Raw genomic sequence first — 21,880 nt, forward strand, 5'->3', positions numbered from 1 at the left:
ATCGTGAGCTGATTAAAGTTCTAAAAAAAGTTCAGATAGTCAGCAGGTGGCGCTCTGACTCTATAAATCATCTGCTCAAACAACTTTTTTTCAATAATTAGATGTATAATATAATTCTTTTCTTAGGGTGAACTTTTCATCTTTAAAACGTTCATACCATTTAGTTTATTAAAGTAAAGAAAATGTTAAATATTATTTAAAGAAACTAGTTTTTATACATGGCATCTATTAGCATTTTAAAGTCCATTTTCAAGTCAGCAGCGTCTCAAGGGGGCGGGGATATTGCAAATATTAATTTGCAGCGAGAATCTCCAGCCAATAAAAAGCGGAATATGCTAATGAGCTCTTGACAGCTGTGAAACTGGAATCCAGCCGCAGTTTGCAAGGAACGGAGCCGTTAACTCTCTCAAACTGACAGGATTTTATCATGGATACCACGGTTACTTCATTAAAAACGGCTGTCGGTGTAGTTTAACGTGAACTGTGCGGTTTTCCCCCTCTGTGGATGTGTTTGCGGTGCAGGAGTCGTTAATAATGTACCGTTTGTTCTCGCTGGCGGCGGCGGAGCGCAGCAGACAGAAGCAGCGGCTGGAGCTCAGTCTGGCGGGAATCTGTGAGCTCGAGCTGCTCAAGCGGCGGCATGAGGCTCTGATCGCCAGCGCGCTCGCGCTACACGCGCCCGAACCCGAGCCGGAGAGAGCCGAGCGGCCGAGCGACGACACGAACCCGCGGTGCCCACCGGTAACACTTTTTTGCGTTTATTGTTGGTTATATACATCAAGAACATTTTAAAGACGCTTAAAGTACTTTGTAAATGAATTCAATTAATTTAATGCCTTAGGGAGATGTTTTACTTATTGAATCTTAACATAATAATACACCCAAACACTCATAAAGAAATATAGCAGAGTTTGATTTTGTTTTAGTAGTTTTGTGGTATTCTCCTACTAACAGTAGTGAAATAATAGTATGTATTAGTGTTTTTTATCTTCATATTTCTGAGTAAAACAGAACCGTTCTTAAGATAATTCATGAAATTGTTTTATTCCCAACTTGGAATTTTTTTTTTTTTTTTTTTTTTTTTTTTTTACAGTGGAAAATGTAAAAACATTCCTCAGAGAAACTTTTGCAGTATTTGCAGTATACTGTGTGCAGAATATAAGAATACACTAAAGAAATGGTCTAGAAATATTTTTCACATTTAGAAATTGCTACATTTTTACAAATATATTGTAGTAGCCTACATTTTTGTACAGCTGCTTTGCAACGATTTGTATTGTGAAAAGCGCTATACAAATGTGACCCTGGACCTCAAAACCAGTCATAAGGTTAAATTTGACAAAACTGAGATATATACATCATATGAAAGCTCAATAAGCTTTCTATTGATGTATAGTTTGTTAGGATAGGACAATATTTGGCCGAGATACATCTATTTGAAAATCTGGAATCTGAGGGTGCAAAAAAATCAAAATACTGAGAAAATCACCTTTAAAGTTGTCCAAATTAAGCTCTTAACAATGCATATTACTAATCAAAAATTACATTTTGATAGGTTTACAGTAGGAATTTTACAAAAAATCTTAATGGAACATGATCTTTACTTAATTTCCTAATGATTTTTGACATAAAAGAAAAATCAATAATTTTGACCCATACAATGTATTTTTGGCTATTGCTACAAATATACCCCAGCGACTTAAGACTGGTTTTGTGGTCCACAGTCACAAATAAACATGAATTGAATTGAATTGAAAGATAATAAAAACTCAAGTGAATTTTGAAGTAGAAAGGTTGAAGTAGCATTTTTAGTAAAACAATCCAATAATCTTTGTTTACAATATGTTAAAGTTTGTAGTATATCGTGTGCAGAATATAAGAATACACTGAAAAAAAAAAGTCTCGAAATAATTTTTTACATTTAGAAATCGCTAAATGTTACAGGCATTACCAAAAACTCAAGCGACACATTGAATTAAATGCTAAATTCTGAAGCAGAAAAACTGAAATAGTATTTTTAGTAAATCACAATCCAATAATCTTTGTTTACAACTTTTTTTTTTTACACTGTAACTTCTATATTCCTTTGAGAAACATTTTAATTTGTTTTCATTGTGTGCAGAAATTGCTGAACAATTTCTCCCAAAAAACAACAGAAAAAAAACTTGCAAGAAACACATGGTATTAAACGTGAAATGTTTTTGTTGACAAACTATTTTCTTGTAAAATACTCCAATAATCTTTAATTTACAACTTCAAAAAATAATGTTTTACAGTGTAACTTTTATATTCCTCTGAGAAACATGTTAATTTAAAAAATTTTTTAGTATATTGTGTGCAGAATATTGGAATACAGCAAGAAAAAAAGTGTAGAAACTATTTTCACTCAGAAATGGCTACATTTCACAGTTAATAACAAAAACTCAAGTGACAGTTTAACAATTCAACAATCTTTTTTTATGTGAAATTTTGAAGTAGAAACTGTATTTTATTGTAAAGCATACTCCAATAATCTTTAAAAAAATTTATATATTATTTTAAAATATATATATTATTTTATAAAATATATATAAAAATATATATATCACACAATATATTCTGCATATATTGTGTGCAGAAATAGCATTATTAGTAAAACATAATTCAGTAATATTTGAATCGTTTTTTTAAACAGTAACTTTTATATTCCTCTGAGAAACACTTTAATTTGTTATAATTTGTAAGAATATACTGAAAAGAAATCGCTGGAAAATTTCTAAAAAAAAAAAACAAAACATGGAATTAAACGTTAAATTTTAAGTTGAAAAACTGTATTTTATTGTAAAACATACTCCAATAATATGTTTAATTTACAAAAACTTTAATATTCCTTAGAAAAACATGTATGACTTTATAAAATTTGCAGTATATTGTGTGCAGAACATAAAAATACACTGGAAAAAGTGGTCTAGAAATAATTTTCACATTTAGAAAATTGCTACATTTTACAGTTAATATCAAAAACTCAAGTGACACATTGAATTAAACAATCTATTAAGGTAGAAATACTGAAATAACATGTTTAGTAAAACATAATCCAATAATGTTTGTTCACAAGTTTGAAAAATCTTTATTTTTAAATGTGACATTTTGAAGTAGAAATTGTATTTCATTGTAAAACATACTCAAATTATCCGTTATATTTCAACTTAAAAAAAATGTTTACAGTGTAACTTCTATATTCCTGTGAAAAACATTTCAGTTTGTTATAATTTGTAGTCTATTTTGTGCAGAATGTAAGAATATACTGAAAATAATTGTGTAGAAATAATTTTCACTAAGAAATCGTTGGGAAATGTCTCAAAAAAATACAAAAAACATACAAGAAACACATTAAACATTAAACTGAATTTTAACGTGAAACTAAGAAGAGAAACATGTTAGATTTTTGTAAAGTTTGCTGTATATTGTGTACAGAATATAAGAAAGAATACACTGAATTTTTTTTCTAGAAATAATCACATTTAGAAATTGCTACATTTTACAGTTAATATAAAAAACTCAAGTAAAACATTGAATTAAACATGAAATTCTGAAGTAGAAAAACTGAAATAACATGTTTAGTAAAACATTATCCAATAATCTTTGTGCACAAGTTCGAAAAATCTTTTTTTTAATGTGAAATTTTAAAGTAGAAATTGTATTTTATTGTAAAACATACTTTAATTATCTGTTTTATTTAGAACTTCATGCAATATTTTTTCCAGAGTGTAATGTTTTATGTTCCTCTGAGAAACATTTGAGTTTGTTATAATTTATAGTCTATTTTGTGCAGAATGTAGGAATATAATGAAAATATTGGTGTAGAAATAATTTTCACTAAGAAATTGCTGGGAAATTTGTCAAAAAGATTACAAAAAACATACAAGAAACACATTAAACATTAAATCGAATTAAACGTAAAACTAAGAAGTTGAAAAACAGTATTTTATTGTGAAACATACACATTTTTTACAGTGTAACTTTAATACTCCTCAGAGAAACATGTTCGATTTTTTAAAAAGTTTGCAGTATAGTGTGCACAGAATATAAGAAAGAATACACAGAAAAAAAACTAATTAAAAGATCATTTTCACATTCAGAAATTGCTACATTTTACAGTTAATATCAAAAACTCAAGTAACACATTGAATTAAACAATTTTTTGAGCAGAAATACTGAAATAACATGTTTAGTAAAATATAATCCAATTTTAAAGCAGAAATTGTATTTTATTGTAAAACATACTTTAATTATCTGTTTTATTTAGAACTTCATGCAATATTTTTTCCACAGTGTAATTTTTTATATTCCTCTGAGAAACAGTTTGTTATAATTTATAGTTTATTTTGTGCAGAATGTAAGAATATACTGAAAATATTGGTGTAAAAAAAAACATACAAGAAACACATTAAACATTAAATCGAATTAAATGTAAAACTAAGTTGAAAAACAGTATTTTAATGTTAAACATACACATTTTTTACAGTGTAACTTTAATACTCCTCAGTGAAACATGTTCGATTTTTCTAAAGTTTCATTCAGAAATTGCTACATTTTATATAAAACAGTTAATATAAAAGACTTCCCGTGACCTGTTGAATTTAACATGAAATTTTGAAGCAGAAAGACTGAAATAGCACTTACGTAAAACATACTCCAATTATCTGTTTTATTTACAACTTCAAAAAAGTGTTTTAGTGTAACTTTCATATTCCTCTGAGAAACATTAGTTAGAAGTTCATAGTACATCATGAGCAGAATGTAAGAAAACTTTCATATTCCGCAGAGAAGCATGTTCATTTGTCACCAGTGATTTATTTGCCCACAGAAGACGTTAAAAAGGTTGGTTTCGGAGATTTATTACAACAAAGAAAGTATTTCATGAAATCTCTCACAGGACTTTGGCTGTCAGAAATGTTTGTGTGTGTTTATGTGTGTTTCCTCCTCTATTAGAACAAACAGGACATCAATAATAAACTGTCATCACTCATAGATCAGACTCAAGCAGAGAAATTGTGAGAAAACAAGCCTCTGCATTCAGTATAGAAACCAGAAAGAGCATCTAAACCAGTTTACAGCAGTCAAATGAGCTAAATGTGCCGGAGCATGTTTTACTGAAGGACGGAAGTGTGGTGCTTTAGTTTGAGACCTGTTTGACCTGATGGTGTTTGATGAGGGTGTTTGAAGAAACCTCATCTGTTCTAAACGAGGGTCTGGAGACACACACACACACACACACACACACACACACACACACACACACACACACACACACACACACACACACACACACACACACACACACACACACACACACACACACACACACACACACACACGTTGGGTTTACATGTTTTATGGGGACATTCCATAGGCGTAATGGTTTTTATACTGTACAAACCGTACTTTCTATGGCCCTAACCCTACCCTACACCTAAACCTAGCCCTCACAGGAGATTGTGCACACTTTTACTTCCTCAAAAAAACTCATTGTGCATGATTTATAAGCCTGTTTCCTCATGGGGACCTGAGAAATGTCCCCACAAGGACAAAATCTACTGGTTTTCCTATCCTTGTGGGGACATTTGGTCCCCACAACGTGATGAATACCAGGTACACACACACACACACACACACACACACACACTCACACACTCACACACTCATATAGACACACACACACACACACACACACACACACACACTCATATACACACACACACACACACACACACACACACACACACACACACTCATATACACACACACACACACACACACACACACACACACACACACTCACACACTCATATAGACACACACACACACACACACACACACACACACACACACACACACACACACACACACACACACACACGTTGGGTTTACATGTTTTATGGGGACATTCCATAGGCGTAATGGTTTTTATACTGTACAAACCGTACTTTCTATGGCCCTAACCCTACCCTACACCTAAACCTAGCCCTCACAGGAGATTGTGCACACTTTTACTTCCTCAAAAAAACTCATTGTGCATGATTTATAAGCCTGTTTCCTCATGGGGACCTGAGAAATGTCCCCACAAGGACAAAATCTACTGGTTTTCCTATCCTTGTGGGGACATTTGGTCCCCACAACGTGATGAATACCAGGTACACACACACACACACACACACACACACACACTCACACACTCACACACTCATATAGACACACACACACACACACACACACACACACACACACTCATATACACACACACACACACACACACACACACACACACACACACACACACACACTCATATACACACACACACACACACACACACACACACACACACACACTCACACACTCATATAGACACACACACACACACACACACACACACACACACACACACACACACACACACACACACACACACACACTCACACACTCATATAGACACACACACACACACACACACACACACACACACACACACACTCACACACTCATATAGACACACACACACACACACACACACACACACACACACACACACACACACACACGTGTTTATTCCTGGCCTCAGTGCTGACAGCAATCTGACACAAGACAACAGCCGGAAACACTTCACACACTGGCCTCGTTTCATCCGTGTGTGTGAGGGCTGTTTGTCTCGTGTAAACACAAGTGTGTGTGTGTGTGTGTGTGTTTCTGTAGTGCTGGTGGTCTCTCAGCGGCTGCTCTGATTGGCCAGCGCTGCTGTAATTAACGTCCTCGTCTTTCTGCTCCTGCAGCTTCAGTGAAATACTAATTGCAGCGTTTGAACCAGTCAATAATTGATGAGAAGAAAAGGTCAAATTGCAGTGGAGCTCCGCTGAGCTGCTTCTCCTATTGTGAATCCTGAACGTTTAAGAGTCTTTCCACCTCTCTTAAAAATAAAGGTTTTAAAAAAGTTTCACAGTGAAGAACCATATTTGGTTTCTCAAGGAACCTTTCAGTGATCAGACTCTGGTGCACAGCGGTCAAAAATGACCAAACGTTCTTATTTTCAAAGAAATTAACATATTATATTTTAATTTTATGATGTTTTTATGTCATAGTTTATTTTTTTTAGGGGATTTTATGGTATTCATTTATAACAAGATAAAGTTTGTCAAGACTTGAGAAAGCATAGCTTGGACATTTAAAGCAGCTGCAAAAGCTTTTGTTTTGACAGATTAGATGATTAGCATGTTGCTAGCATGATTAGAATGTAGTTAGCATGATTCTTACATGTTTTTCCAGCATGTTTAGTGTTTCTAGTATTATTAGCAAGTTGCTAGCACGTTTCTAACATGTTTCTAGTAAAATTAACATGTTACTTGCATTATTAGCATGTCATTAGCTAACACGTTTCCAACATGATTAGCATGTTTCTAGGCTGATTAGCAAGTTGCTAGCATGTTTCCAGCATGTTTCTAGGCTGATTAGTAAGTTAAGTTAATAAGTTAGTTATGGTCACGTTCAGATGTCAATAAACGTTTGTTTTTTTTCAGCACGGATTTGGCTTAAAAGCACGAGTGGTTAAGCCTATATACTGTAAGTGTGCAGCGATGTGAAGATCAGCTGTTAAAATGAACCATCCATTCCTCATGTCATCATGCAAAACTAAGAATTGGAATAGAAAGAACAAGTGCGGTTTGCTAAATCAGAGAAAAATATAGGTGCGGGCGGGTGGCAGGCGGATTACACTATTGCCTGATTTTGCTTGATTTCGTCTCAAAAGTAAGATTTTGCTCTCTTTTGTCGTCAAAAGTATTCTGAAACCAGTCACAACTGAGCCGCTGTGCATCTCCATTTAAACAGCGGTGTTTATGAATGAACGTACGTTTTTAAACAAATCTAGTGAAATTATTCAATTTCTCATTCATAAAGACTTTATTCAGGAATGAATCAGCTGTTCGAATGAATCAAATGAATGATATGATTCAGTAATTAAATCAGTGTCTTGTTGCCATCTGCTGACAGGTCCTCTCAGTTGTAAAAATAATTTAAATTTTCTGTATTCAAAATTTTATATTTAAAACATTAAAGTTTAACATTAATCTCAGCTCTTAAACTTTTATGTAAATGATTGACAGTTTTTATATTATCTGTTTTATATATTTAATACTTGGTCAGTTTGATTTGTTTGGTTAACTTTGGTTAAATCTTTTATAATAATACTGTGCAGTGCACAAAATCAAGATGGTTCATTGTGTTCATTGTTCATGATGTTAAGTTTAGAAATGATGTGCATCCACTTATTATTAGTGTGACATTCTAGCATGCAAATAAAGGGGAGAACTTCAAGATATCGGCCCTAAAATCGGCGGCACATTTTGGCTATCGGCTGACCCTGACCTCTAAACATCTGCATCTGCATCGGCATCGGTTATAGAAAAACCCATATCGGTCGATCTCTACTGTGCACCAGAGGGTTAAGAACTGATCAAGAAATTGCTGGAAAATTTCTCTAAGTTACTGAAAACCCCCACAAAAAAACACCAAAAAAACCCTTTTTTATTGTAAAACATAACTCCAATAATCTGTTAATCTATTACTCAGAGAAATATGTTCGTTTTTTTTTTAATTTGCTGTATATTGTGTGCAGAATATAAGAATACACTGAAAAAATATATATAGAAATAAAATACATATAGAAATAATTTTCACATCTAGAAATATCTACATTTTCCAGTTAATACATTAAATTTATATAGCAAACCATACAAGTGTGACTTTTTTCCGGTCGATTTAACTTTTTCGAATGATATCCATAATGTTTTGTGTGTGTTCACATGGCAAGCCCCAAAAACTAAATTGAATACCATTCTGAAGTAAAAAAAAATATATCAAAAAAAAAAAAAAAAAACAGCACCAGAGGGTTAAAAAAAAAAGTTACTTGAATCAAGTTGTAGTTACATTTCCATATCACTCAGCCCAATCTTCAGAGTGGGAAAAGTGTTCCTCAAAAAAAAAGTAGTTCTTTTTAGAACTGACCACTGGAAGGTCCTTCGGGGAACCAAAAATGGTTCTTCTATGGCATCACTAGACACACTCCAGAACTTCATCTGAAGAGTGGAAGAACATCAGTCAAGTCCAGATGTGATTCATGGGGTGTGTCTGGATCTGCAGTAAGTGCACTGCTCAGGGAGTCTCTGATGGAGCTGCTCCATTGTCAGAATGGTTCCAGCACACGGATTCATTTACTCCAGAGAAACCCCCAGAATGCAAAGTAAAAACGGCTGTTCGCTCGCTTTCGGAGTCCAGATAGCTGTGTCGCTGATTTCTCTTAACATGTCAGGAAAAATAAAAACAGACTCCAATTAGTCACTAGTTGAGAAACAATGAGGTTTCATTTGTTAACATGTTAATGCATTAAAGGATTAGTTTACTTCCAGAACACAAATTTACAGATAATTCACAAGATGTTCATGTCTTTCTTTCTTTCTTTAGTCGTAATAAAATTGCTTCTTGAGAAAAATATTTGTGACCCTGGAGCACAAAACCAGTCTTAAGTCGCTGGGGTATATTTGTAGCAATAGCCAAAAATACACTGTATGGGTCAAAATTCTAGATTTTTCTTTTATGCCAAAAACCATTAGGAAATTAAGTAAAGATCATGTTCCATGAAGATTTTTTGTAAAATTCCTACTATAAATATATCAAAATGTAATTTTTGATTAGTAATATGCATTGTTAAAAACTTAATTTGGACAACTTTAAAGGTGATTTTCTCAGTATTTAGATTTTTTTGCACCTTCAGATTTCAGATTTTCAAATAGATGTATCTCGGCCAAATATTGTCCTATCCTAACAAACCATACATCAATAGAAAGCTTATTTATTGAGCTTTCATATGTTGTATACAACTCAGTTTTGTAAAATTTAACCTTATGACTGGTTTTGTGGTCCAGGGTCACATATATCAGGAATGTTCATATAGTGGACTTCTATGGTGCCCGCGAGTTTGAGCTTCCAAAATGTAATTTAAACGCAGCTTCAAATGACTCTAAATGATCCCAGCTGAGAAAGAAGGGTCTTATCTAGCGAAACAACTGGTTATTTTCTAAATAAATTTACAATTTATACAATTTTTAACCTCGAATGCTCAGTTTGCCGATGCGCACTCCGGTTCAAGAAAGTTAGGGTATGTCCAAAAACTCCCATCTCATTTTCTCCCTCAACTTCAAAAATCTTTTCAAAAATCGTCCTACATCGCTGCAGAAGTACCAACCCAGTGTTTACAAAGTGAACATTCAAAGAAGATCAAATACCCTTTACAAAAAAAAGGTAAAACAGCGATGCGGGGTGATTTTGAAGTTGGAGGACAAAATGAGATGGGAGTTTTTCCACATACCCTAACTGTCTTGAACTGAAGTGCGCATTACAGAGCTATGCAAGATGAGCATTTGAGGTTTAATTTTATTTATATATATTTAGAAAATAACAAATTGTTTCACTAGGTAAGACCCTTGTCCTTGGCTTTGGTCGTTAATAGCCCTTTGAAGCTGCATTGAAACTGCATTTTCAACCTTCAATCCGTTGGGCACCATTGAAGTCCACTATATGGAGAACTTTTCAAAAAAATTTCCTCAAAAAACAATTTCTTTACGACTGAAGAATTAAAGACATGAACATCTCGGGTGACAAGGGGGTATGGCAAAAATCATAATCACGATTATTTTGGTCAATATTGTAATCACGATTATTTAACATGATTACGACTGGATCCAAAACTTTATATTAGCGATTAATTTAAGGATAGCAATATAACAGAAAAAAAATACTGAATACTTTTATGCAAGTCTAAAGTAGTCTAACAATGCTACAGAAATTGTAATTGTCTGAATGTAAAATAAAACGGCGTCTTCGCTGTAATAGTTAAACATGGTTTGTTTCTTATTAAAACTACAAAAGTCCTTTATTCAAGAGCAGTGAGTGATTTTTCTCTTTGTATTTTTACGTTTTATTAATATTAAGCACAGAGACGGCAGAAGGAATATTATCTGTTGCCGCTATAAGAGCCAGACGGATCCAATATACTGTTACTCACGGATTTACATTCTCAACTGTTTATGATCATTTCAGACAGAACTGACAAGGGTTTACACGAATAATCACCAAGCGCCTCATTTTGAAATATTTTTGTGTATTTGAGCGTTTAAGCGCACCTTGAGCTAAAAGATAACTTCACATGTCCGTGTTCTGCTCCGTCTCTGAGCGCAAACACAGAACAGCATAAGTTTTCCTTCGCGATTTTAAAAACACAACATCAGAGAAACATTAATAAATCAAGCACGTCCCGTTTTATGAAAGTCCCGTTACATGATTTTGCTGATTTGCATGTGAAATTAGGCTTTTCTGGAGGAGCGAAAGCGCACCACTGGTAAGGCGGCGCAATGGAGCGCAATAATCGTTTCATCTCCATTACTGCATTTTCATCACTTGAAGCAGAAGTCAAAATCGAAACAGAATTTTGATTAATTGCACAGCCCTACATGGGGGTGAGTAAATTATCTGTAAATTTTTTGTTCTGGATGTGAACTATTCCTTTAAGATTAACTAATGGGAATGTATTGTATCAAATGAGCAGCTCAGATCCTTTAATGAGAAGTGTTTAAATTCATATATTGAGATCGCTGACTTTTGTTTGCAGACAGATGGAAAGCAAATGTCAGAACCATTTGGGACATTGTTGAGATCTCTTCTGAAATCCTAGAGGAGACACATGAGATCAGAAAGTCTCCATGTAATGTCATTTCAGTCTAAGAAACTGAACGGTCTTTAGTTTTTAAGGTTGGAGGTGTTTATTTCATCTTTTAAGTGTAATTCATACTGTAGTTTTCTGAAATTCTGTGTGTGTGTGTGTGTGTTTGTCAGTCTTCAGCGTGATTGTGTTCTTGTGTAAAGCGCTCTTTATGAATAATTGATAGCGAAATGCTTTTGTCAGATTGATTGAATCTCTTAGAGCCATTTCCATGGCAATGAGTGTGCACTTCATCAGGTTAAGCTAACAGCCTTAGTGCATGATCTTATTTAGGGGACCGGGAGCCATTAGCAAACACACACACCGCTGACATCTGACCTGTACACACACACACACACACACACACACACACACACACACACACACACACACACACACACACACACACACACACTCCTCATGAGTACATTTGGGTAAAAGTGTGTATGATGGTTTGTTGAAGCATTGGAGACTATGGGACTGGCTCTGAGTGACAGACTTTAGATGGATGAGATTCTTTGGTCAGCTGTAGTGCAGTGGGAATGACGTCTGTCCAACAGATAGAAGAAAGAAAACACACACAGTTGTCAGCTGTCGGCCCACAAACCTCATGTCTCTACTGTTTTGATCTGCTAATGTAGCGAGTGAATCTGTCACATTATGTGTTTTTAAGCATCTAGTTTAGAATAGTGTTGAACAAACGCTGGATAACATGTTTAGCACGGGTTGATTTGGTCACATATAGCAGGTTGTGGTTGACTGTGGTTACTCTTGTGGTTTAGTTGAGAGTTACTCTGTTACGCTGTGAGTGTGTGTGTGTGTTAATACTGGAATTTATACACTATAAAAAAGTATTTTTTTTTAAGTTAGAGTAAATAAAACATAAAACAAAGAAAATAAAATACTGTTACAGGGTTCCTACAAGGTGCTTTAAGTGTCTGAAGTACTTGACTTTGACTTTTTGACATTTAAGGTGAGACACTGCAGGTGAATAGGGTAAAAAATTAACTAAAGGTTTAAAAATGCGAATGAGCATTGTTTATGAAATATGCACTAATTTGCATACATTTCTAGTACAAAAATCGAAACAGTTTCACAAGTCTGTTTCAAAATTCTTTTTGACATTTTACAGTCAAATGTTTTTACGGAGCGGATTTTGGGATCTCATTTCGTCACTCCATAATTCAGAAAATACTTAGAACTTTTTAGGGAATAAAATGGTGTATATAATCAAGCTAATTCTATATGAACAAACCGCTCTGTAAAAACCTTCAGGATATAGACAGGAATACAAATGTAAAGTGTGGTGTGTGTAAGTGCTGCTGAAGTGGAGATTTATGGCTCAGTGTAGGAGGATAAATGCATTGCCTTTAAACATATGTATTGTAATTGAACTCTATTGACACAAATAGATAAAGTGCTATAAAAGAATAGCACACCTAGGTTCCTGACTGATGACGATGAATTGACAGAGCAGTCATTGAGTAATAGACTGTGTTTTAGCAAAATGATTCACTGTCAAAGTGCTTCAATCGGATTGCCTATTGCAAATCATTTAATGTAGATTAGAATGATTTCTGAAGGATCATGTGACGCTGAAGACTATGATGCTGAAAATTCATGCTTTGATCACAGGAATAAATTATATTTTAAAATATGATAAAATAGAAAACCAAAAATTTTTAATTGTAATAATATTTCACAATATTACAGTTTTGTTTGGTATTTTTAATCAAATAAAAACAGCCTTGATGAGCAGGAAAGACGTCTTTAAAAAAACATTAAAAATCTTACTGATCCCAAACTTTTGAGAGACAGTGTAATTTCTTCTCGTTAAACTGAATTCTGCATTGCTGAAATCACAGAGCCCTAAATTCAGCTCGTCTTGGTCTGAACAGAACATCTGAGCTCTTTGTGTAGATGTAGATGGTCACGGTGAATTACACAGGACATTACGTTCCTCTTGTTCCCAGAAGGCTGTTCTGCATTCTCAGCTCATCTGATTTTAATAAACCTACGCAGAGACGGTTTCACAGTTCTCCTCCACACACTCACATTGACGCCAGACACAGATGACCCAGAATGCCTTGAGATAATGGAGTAATTAGGACACATGAGTGTGGAGTATTTCTAGAGCTTGATGTTTGGATCAGCTGATGGAGCGCCTGTTACAGAGAGTCTAAAAGTATGTTGGTGTTTGCAGGACGGTTCGTGGAGTCTGATGAACATCCTGCAGCATCAGGTGGGAGAGCTGAAGGTGGATGCGGACTCCGGCTCAGTGGAGCCCCCTACTGATGCTGGAGACGGCCGAACTGGCTCAGGTACGGCTATTGTTTACATCACATGATACTCGATTCTGATTGGCCACTGGTGTCATTCTGTGGTCCAATAGAGTGCAACAACTGGTTCTCAAAGTTAAAATCCCATGCATTTTCTCCACAGTGGAATTGTTTTTTTTTTAATGATAACTTATAAAGACAGATTTGCTATGGGGTCATTATTCAATGTTATCTGTGACCCTGGACCACAAAATTAGTCATAAGGGTCATTTTTGGTAATTGACTTTGAAAGAAGCTTTCCATTGGAGTATGGTTTGTTAGGATAGGACAATATTTGGCTGAGATACAACTATTTGAAAATCCGGAATCTGAATTTCTCAAAATATTGAGAAAATTGTCTTTAAAGTTGTGAAAATTAAGTTCTTAGCAATGCTATGAATATATTCATGCTTGATATATTTACGGTAGAAAATTAGCAAAATATCTCCATGGAACATGATCTTTACTTAATATCCTAATGATTTTTGGCATAAAAGTAACATTGATCATTTTGACCCATACAATGTATTTTTGGCTATTGCTACAAATATACCCATGCTATTTAAGACTGGTTTTGTGCTCCAGAGTCACATTTGTTTCACTCCTTTGCAACTCTAATGCTGTATGAGAGAAGGCTTTAACAACATTTCCGGTAAATTTTTGCAAACTTTCCAAAATTTTCCAATAGGGGTCAACCGATTATCGGCCTGGCCAATATTAAGGATTTTTACGGTTATCGGTATTGTCGTATCTGGTCATTTTCAAAAACAGTTTGCCAATAAAATAATTTTAAAGAAATATTTGTCAGAGCCCTTGTTATTCTCGGCGGTTATCGGTATCAGTAATTTTCAAAACCAATCTGCTGATAAAATAATTTAAAAGCATTTTAAAAATGTTTTTGTCAGAGCCCTTGTTACTTATAATTTTGACATTTTCATTTTTACACCAGACATGTATAACGGTTTGAAATATCGGTTATCAGTCTACTTTATCTGAAATAATCAGTATTGGCCTCAGCCCTGAAAAACACATATCGGTCGACCCCTATTTTCCAAACATTTCCAAATCCTGTGAATTCTGGAATGTTTCCAGAAATGTACTGAAAGTTTTCTGCCCCTTTGCAACCCTATGCTGCATTTTTTTTTTCAGCTACAATTTTCATGCTTCATCACTAATGATTCTGCAAAGAAACATCCACCAGTCAGAGTATCTTGGCAAGCAAATCACAAAAGAAAAATAACTTTTTAGCATCCACAGACCTTTGTCAAGTTAAATGACATACTAAATTTTAGATGGATGAAAGTGAGGCTGTTACTGACGTATTTGTTGATAGAATAATTTAAAAGCATGTAAAGAGAGCTTTTAAAGAAAGTTTTTGTCAGAGCCCTTGTTATTCTGTTACAAAATTAAGTTTTTAATTATTTACGGTAGGAAATTTACAAAATGTCTTCATAGAACCTGATCTTTATTTAATATCCTAATGATTTTTGGCATAAAAGACAAATCGATAATTTTGATCCATACAATGTATTGTTGGCTATTGCTACAAATATACCCGTGCTACTTAAGACTGGTTTTGTGCTCCAGGGTCACATTTGTTGTTGAATCCTTCTCATACAGCATTAGGGTTGCAAAGGAGTGGAACATTTCTGGTAAATTTCCACAAACTTTCCAAACATTTCCGATAGTGGTCAACCGATTATCGGCCTGGCCAATATTAAGTATTTTTATGGTTATCGGTATCTGTTATTTTCAAAACCAGTTTGCCGATAAAATAATTTAAACATTTAAAGTTTTTGTCAGGGCCTTTGTTATTCTTAATTTTGACATTACTATTTTAAAAACCAGACATATATATCGGTTAAAATATCGGTTATCGGTCCACTGAAAACACATATCGGTTGACCCCTAATTTCCAAACGTTTCCAATTCCTGGGAAGTTTCAAAAAATTCTGGCGTTTCCGTGAATGTATCATAATTATCTGCTCCTTTGCAAAACCAATGCAGCATTATTTTAAGCACAATTTCCGAGTTCATTGTCTATGATTCTGCAAAGTTGTCAAGTTGTTAAATGCCATATTAAATTTTACACGGATGAAAGTGAGGCTGTTATTGACTTACAGTCCTTACAATGACACACACTGAATAAAAGTTCTAGATCGCGTATAACTTTCAAAACTGTTAATGGAGTTTTTGTCTACTTAAAGTTTTTTGTTTTTTTTTCCAGAATGTATTTTGTCAGAACACAATGTACTTCAGTCTCTCACAGCCTTGTTCTCCTTCCTGTCAGAAATGAAACCTAACACTATCATGACTAATAAGATCTATAAAGCACTGTGAATTGAATAATTAAGTCTGTCTTCAAACATGCTCAACTTAAACTGCTTACATTAAATATTTATATGCATAACATGCATATTTTGCAGTAAATGAAAAATTTATTGTTTCTAAGTCCAGCAAACCGGAAACATTCTCAGAATGTTCTGGCAAGTTTCTCTTAAAGTTATAAACAAGCATTTTTCATATAATGTTAACAGAGCTTTCAAAATGTTTAATAATGTTGTCTAAACATTAGCACAAAAGTATCATTCACAGCACGTTTTTGATGTTCTTCCAAAATTGCTACTTTGCGACTTGTTTCAGAACATTCAAAAGTAACATTCTTAAAATGTTTGCTAAATGATACAATGGAACATTCCCTTACTGTTTACATTCTTTTTAAAACATTCAAAAACTAGATCAAATTTGTCATAACTTAATGGGAATGTTAGAACATATTTTTGTTAGTTGAATATTTATAATCAACATCTTTAAATTAATAGCTTTATATTTCACCATCGGTTATATTTTGATTGTCATTCGCAGTGCTTCATGAGATTTGTATTTTTTTCCTCCACGGAAGTCTTTAAATTCACATGCTTACATTTATTTTATCTAATCTTCAATTACTTTTTGCTTAAAATCAGAGTTTATAATGTTGTGATCTTCCTTTAGTTATAAGCCATGAACCGAAACAACCAGCTTAAGACTTTTTGCAATCCCTAAGGTAAAATTAAATGGGAAAAATACTTCCAGAACCAATAATGCCGGAAAATATGAACTGATGCAGTCTGTATTTGTGTCTAATGACATTAAACGGTGTAACTGATGCTTGTCTCAGTGATTTCCTCTATTGCATGTTTTTAATATCTCTACAGGCTCTCTTCCTGCTCACACAATGAAATCATTTACACTCTAATCAATACTTCATGAAGAACATATCGCTAGTCATGATATTCACTAAAAAACACCACTTTTTTGGTGCCATTTCATGAGCGAGTACTGCAAAAGATGCAATGCAATATCTGTAAAGTGCAAGTTTACATGGCAAAACAATGTAAAAGCAGAAAGATGTGCAGATATTTGATGTTTGCTGAGGAATGTCCACATCTTGGCAAATAAATATGCAGCAATTCTTACATTTTACATTATGGATGAATTGGATCATCGAAGGTCGGCAGCAAAGACATCGGTTAATAAAATGGGATTAAATACATAAAGGACATTTGTATCATTAAACATATTTAATTATGGCAGGTTTGCGTTGAATTTCAGTGTTTTTATTCATTTTGAAGAACACTGTATCTGTTGTTTTAGTGAGTGAGATGAATTAATGCATGTTCACATTTATTCTAGAACTAAAGTAACATCTTACAATTTCTCTCAACATGGAGACAGGAGAGCTTTTAATCAATAAATGAGGGGAAAGTAACTGTCGTTACTTATTTGAAAAAGTGGATATTTTCTTATTCTTAAATTAAAAAGTAATGCGTTACTTTACTAGTTACTTGGAAAAAGTAATATTATTATGTAACTTGCGTTACTTGTAATGCATTACCCCCAAAACTGTTTATGAGTATGTAGGATATGTTTAAGACAATATTTAAATTTATTTGTTTTGCGTTTACATGTTGAACTACTTGTGTGCTACACTTGGAATAAAACTCTATTTTATAACTTTAGATGGTTAATAAAGAGAATGATACTTAAACAAGGTACTACTGAATCAAACTCGCTGCAAAAAAATGCTTTTCTTACTTAGATTTTTCGTCTTGTTTCCAGCCAAAATATCTAAACATTCTTAAATCAAGAAGGATTTTCTAGACAAGTATAAATTTTTTTCTGGTTTCCAGTAAAAACTAGTAAAAATTAAGTGCGTTTTTTTTTTTTTTTTTTTTTTAAACAAGCTAAATAATCTGGCAATGGGGTAAGAAAAATAATCTTGTTTTGTGTTTGAAATGAGAAAATTTTTCTTACCCCATTGGTAAATTATTTTGCTTGTTCCAAGCAAAAACTCACTTAAATTTGACTTGTTTTTACTGAAAACAAAAACTCGTCTTAAAAATTCTTCTTGATTTAAGAATTTTTAGATATGTTGGCTGAAAAAAATTAATAAATTTTTGCAGTGAGTGTTATGTTTAATTGATGCGTGTGTTTTCTGTCAGGTTTGTCAGAGCAGGCTGAGAGTCCATCTCCTCTCGCCCCATCCGATTCCTCTGGTCACGCTGAGATCTTTCCCGTCCGACTCGCTGAGAGACCCAAGTCTGTTGGTAAGCGGACCACCCGTGTCCTCCCTACAGACATCTCTCTCTCACACACACACGCTTACAGAGATCCAGTTCACTCCATGTGGCTTCAGTCCCAGAAATCTGAAACTCTTAACCCTCATGAGGACAAACATGAGAGAAAAATACTGAATTGCACTTTTTAGCTGTAGACTGTCCTTTAAGATAGAAAGTATAGAAAGCTTGTTGTGTTTGGCGGTGAAATGGTTAACGCAGAGACTTCCTGTCAGACATCACACACACACAGAGAGTCATGAGACCTTAAAGCTTCAGTGTGAAAATACACTCCTGTTGAAAGAAAGACCCTCTCTGTTAGAGCACACACACACACACACACCTCACATGTATAAAGGCCGTGTTGTGTTGGACATTTAGACATGCATGTGAACATGCATTACAGCTCTCTGTAATCCTTACACTTCTGAATCATCTCACAGTAAATAAAAAATAATGGCTTTAATCAGTATGCCCAGCTGATTTAAAACTACATTTGTATGCTGGTTAGTTCTGGTCTAACAGGAGGATCAGGAACTTTGCAAATCAACATTACACATTAACTAAAGTAAAAAAAGTGCCCATTTAAGTACCCCGGAGATTTTAAAACAAATATTTCAATTATTAAGTATCACATTTGCTTGTTCACGGCTCTCTGACATCATCATGTAGCGTGCAGGTAAATATAAGCCACATGTTCTTTTTTAGTAAGTGAAGTATTTAGATTGTAATTTTACATTTTTATGATTTAATTACTTGTTAGCCTTTTATTAAACTCACAAACCCCCTGCAGTTCCTTTATGAACCCCAGTTTGGGTAACCTTGATGTAATATGATGTTTAATGCATTTCATGTTGGTAATTACAATGAAATTAATTAGGGATGCACAATATGAAATTTTTTTTACCGATACCGATAGCCGATAATTAAGTCCTTCTTGTGGCCGATACCGATACGTTCATGTTTTTACATGATAATTTTGTGCACCCAGAAGAATACAAAATCTGAGATAAACTAATGAAATGTATATTACTGTATACATCTGGGTCTAACAATCATAGCAAACGTCAGTCCTGACTCTTCAGAAATGTTTTTATTTTTAAGGCACCACAATTCTAAATAAATAAAAAAAACTTCCAGATCGGCGAAGACGATGATGACGTATTACACGCGACAAAGTCCGAGAGTCACTGCAGTTTACAGCTGCAGTCGCTTGCACTCGGAAAGGAGATGAATCTCAGATAAACCAATCGGATTGATTGATTTACCAGCAAGAGTACTTTATCGGATTTCATTTATTTATCGGAGCAATAAAAATGACGTAATTTTTACCCATATCGGTCGATAATTTATCTATCCGATAAATATCGTGCATCCCTAAATTTAATATATTTTCTCACTCTATGGTACAAGATTATCCTGTTTAAATCAATGTGATAAACGAGTTAGGTCAAAAGTAATCTAAAAGTAATCTACGTTACTGACGATTTTTCTCATGTAATCTGGATTCAGTAATGGATTACAATTTGTAAGTAGTCTACCCAGCTCTGCTCTTGGACCATCTTTTTTTTTATTGAGCCCTTGAGTTTGACAGTATCTGTGATGCTATATGTTGTTTTCTTTGTTGTAATGATGCTGACCGTCATTGTCTCTGTCCGTAGGTGATGCATTTATACGTGAGCTGAACGGTGGGATTCGCGCTGCGGTTCCCCGCTCTCTCTCCGCACCCTATCCACCACTAGAGGGCATCGCGGAGGGCATCGCTGAAGACGAGCCGTGGATCTGGCATCCCAGTGAGGACGCAGAGGAGGAAGATCCCAGCGCAGACGACTACAGACAAGTGCAGCACGCGGAAACGTACATCCTCGGCCTGATCCAGCGCCGCTCGCCTCCCGCTAGACCCACGAAACCCCGCACCAGCCTGGGACCCGAGGCCCGAGCGGTGGTCAGACAGAGCAGCCTATGCCGCAAGGAGGCGCCGTACGTCCCCGAGGAGAGACACGCGTGGGACGAGCCCTGCTCCGTCCGCTATCCCAGACCAGCACTAGCCGGGATTCGTTCCACATCACTGGACTTCCCATGCGGCGCTTTGGATCCCAGCAGCAGTGAAGCTGAATCGCCGCAGCACTTTTATCAGCACGCTCGCTCACCCTCGTCTGATGAGTTAGTTAACGCGCAATACATCCCAGCGCAGCCGTGCCGGGCCCAAGCCACCTCACACCGGACGCACGCCGCTCCGAAACCTGCATCCTCACAGCCGAGAGCCGCGGCGAAGAAGTGCCGCTTCACAGAGGACAAAAACGTTCCGAAGAAGCCCGGACGGAAAGCTTGTCGCGCCCAATCAGAGAACAGCCTGCTGGGGCAACGAGAGCGCAAATACAACACAGTGGAGCGGGACGCAGTGCGCAGCGCTCAACCCAAAACACGCCGTGGCTCCGGTCACCGCCGCTGGCGCTCCACGCTAGAACTGAGTCAGGACGAAGCCGAGACGCCTTCCGAACAGCCGATCAGGCGCTCACGGAAACCTCGTGTCTACGCCCAGCCCCCCGCTCCGCACCTTCATCACCACCATCATCAGCCTCACCTCCGTTCCGAATACCCGCCGGACAGCTATGCACACCCCGTCGTGGGAGAGTCTGAATCCAGTCTGAGCGAGGCCGAGACGCCCGGCTCCAGCTCTCTGTCCAGCGACTCTGACGAGAGCGGCGGATTGGTCTGGCCGCAGCAGCTCCGCCCACAGCTGGCTCCGCCCTCTCCGTCACACCCGCCCGGACACACACTGCAGCCCAAAGCCTTCGTGAAGATCAAGGCGTCGCACGCGCTCAAGAAGAAGATCCTGCGGTTTAGGAGCGGCTCACTCAAAGTCATGACCACCGTTTGAGCCACAGTGGTATGGGACACAGTGTGCAGCACTCAACTCAAAACATGCCGTGGCTCTGGTCACCGCCGCTGGCGCTCCACGCTAGAACTAAGTCAGGACGAAGCGACTGCCTTGCAATACAAACTGAACTCAAGAGTCTGATCACAGTGAACCGACAGCAGTTTGAATTGAAGCGGCAAACAGGGTCTAGAATTCTAGTATGGATTAAATTAAAGAAGTTAAAGGAGCAGTTCCCTTCCAGAACAAAAAAATACAGATAGCTATCCCAAACCGGTACTAGCCGGGATTCGTTCCACG

The 21,880-nt window shown here is 35.9% G+C and overlaps 1 protein-coding gene across 1 annotated transcript; it reads left to right on the forward strand.

Moving 5' to 3' along the window:
• Positions 1-482: 482 nt before the first annotated feature.
• Positions 483-21,756, forward strand: LOC141299812 (dapper homolog 3-like). Its single transcript, XM_073830181.1, has 4 exons — positions 483-741; positions 13,990-14,107; positions 18,589-18,693; positions 20,364-21,756. Exons 1-4 carry the CDS (start codon positions 535-537, stop codon positions 21,581-21,583), a joined length of 1,650 nt encoding a protein of 549 aa, XP_073686282.1. The 5' UTR covers positions 483-534; the 3' UTR covers positions 21,584-21,756.
• The last annotated feature ends 124 nt before the right edge of the window (positions 21,757-21,880 follow it).

The sequence above is a fragment of the Garra rufa genome, chromosome 23 (assembly GCF_049309525.1).
Source record: "Garra rufa chromosome 23, GarRuf1.0, whole genome shotgun sequence".
NCBI classification, from domain to species: domain Eukaryota; kingdom Metazoa; phylum Chordata; class Actinopteri; order Cypriniformes; family Cyprinidae; genus Garra; species Garra rufa.

Coding starts and splice junctions, on each gene's coding strand:
- LOC141299812 (XM_073830181.1), top strand. CDS start 535: ATGTACCGTTTGTTCTCGCTGGCGGCGGCGGAGCGCAGCAGACAGAAG. Junction 14,108..18,588: donor AGACGGCCGAACTGGCTCAG/GTACGGCTATTG, acceptor GTTTTCTGTCAG/GTTTGTCAGAGCAGGCTGAG. Junction 18,694..20,363: donor TGAGAGACCCAAGTCTGTTG/GTAAGCGGACCA, acceptor CTCTGTCCGTAG/GTGATGCATTTATACGTGAG.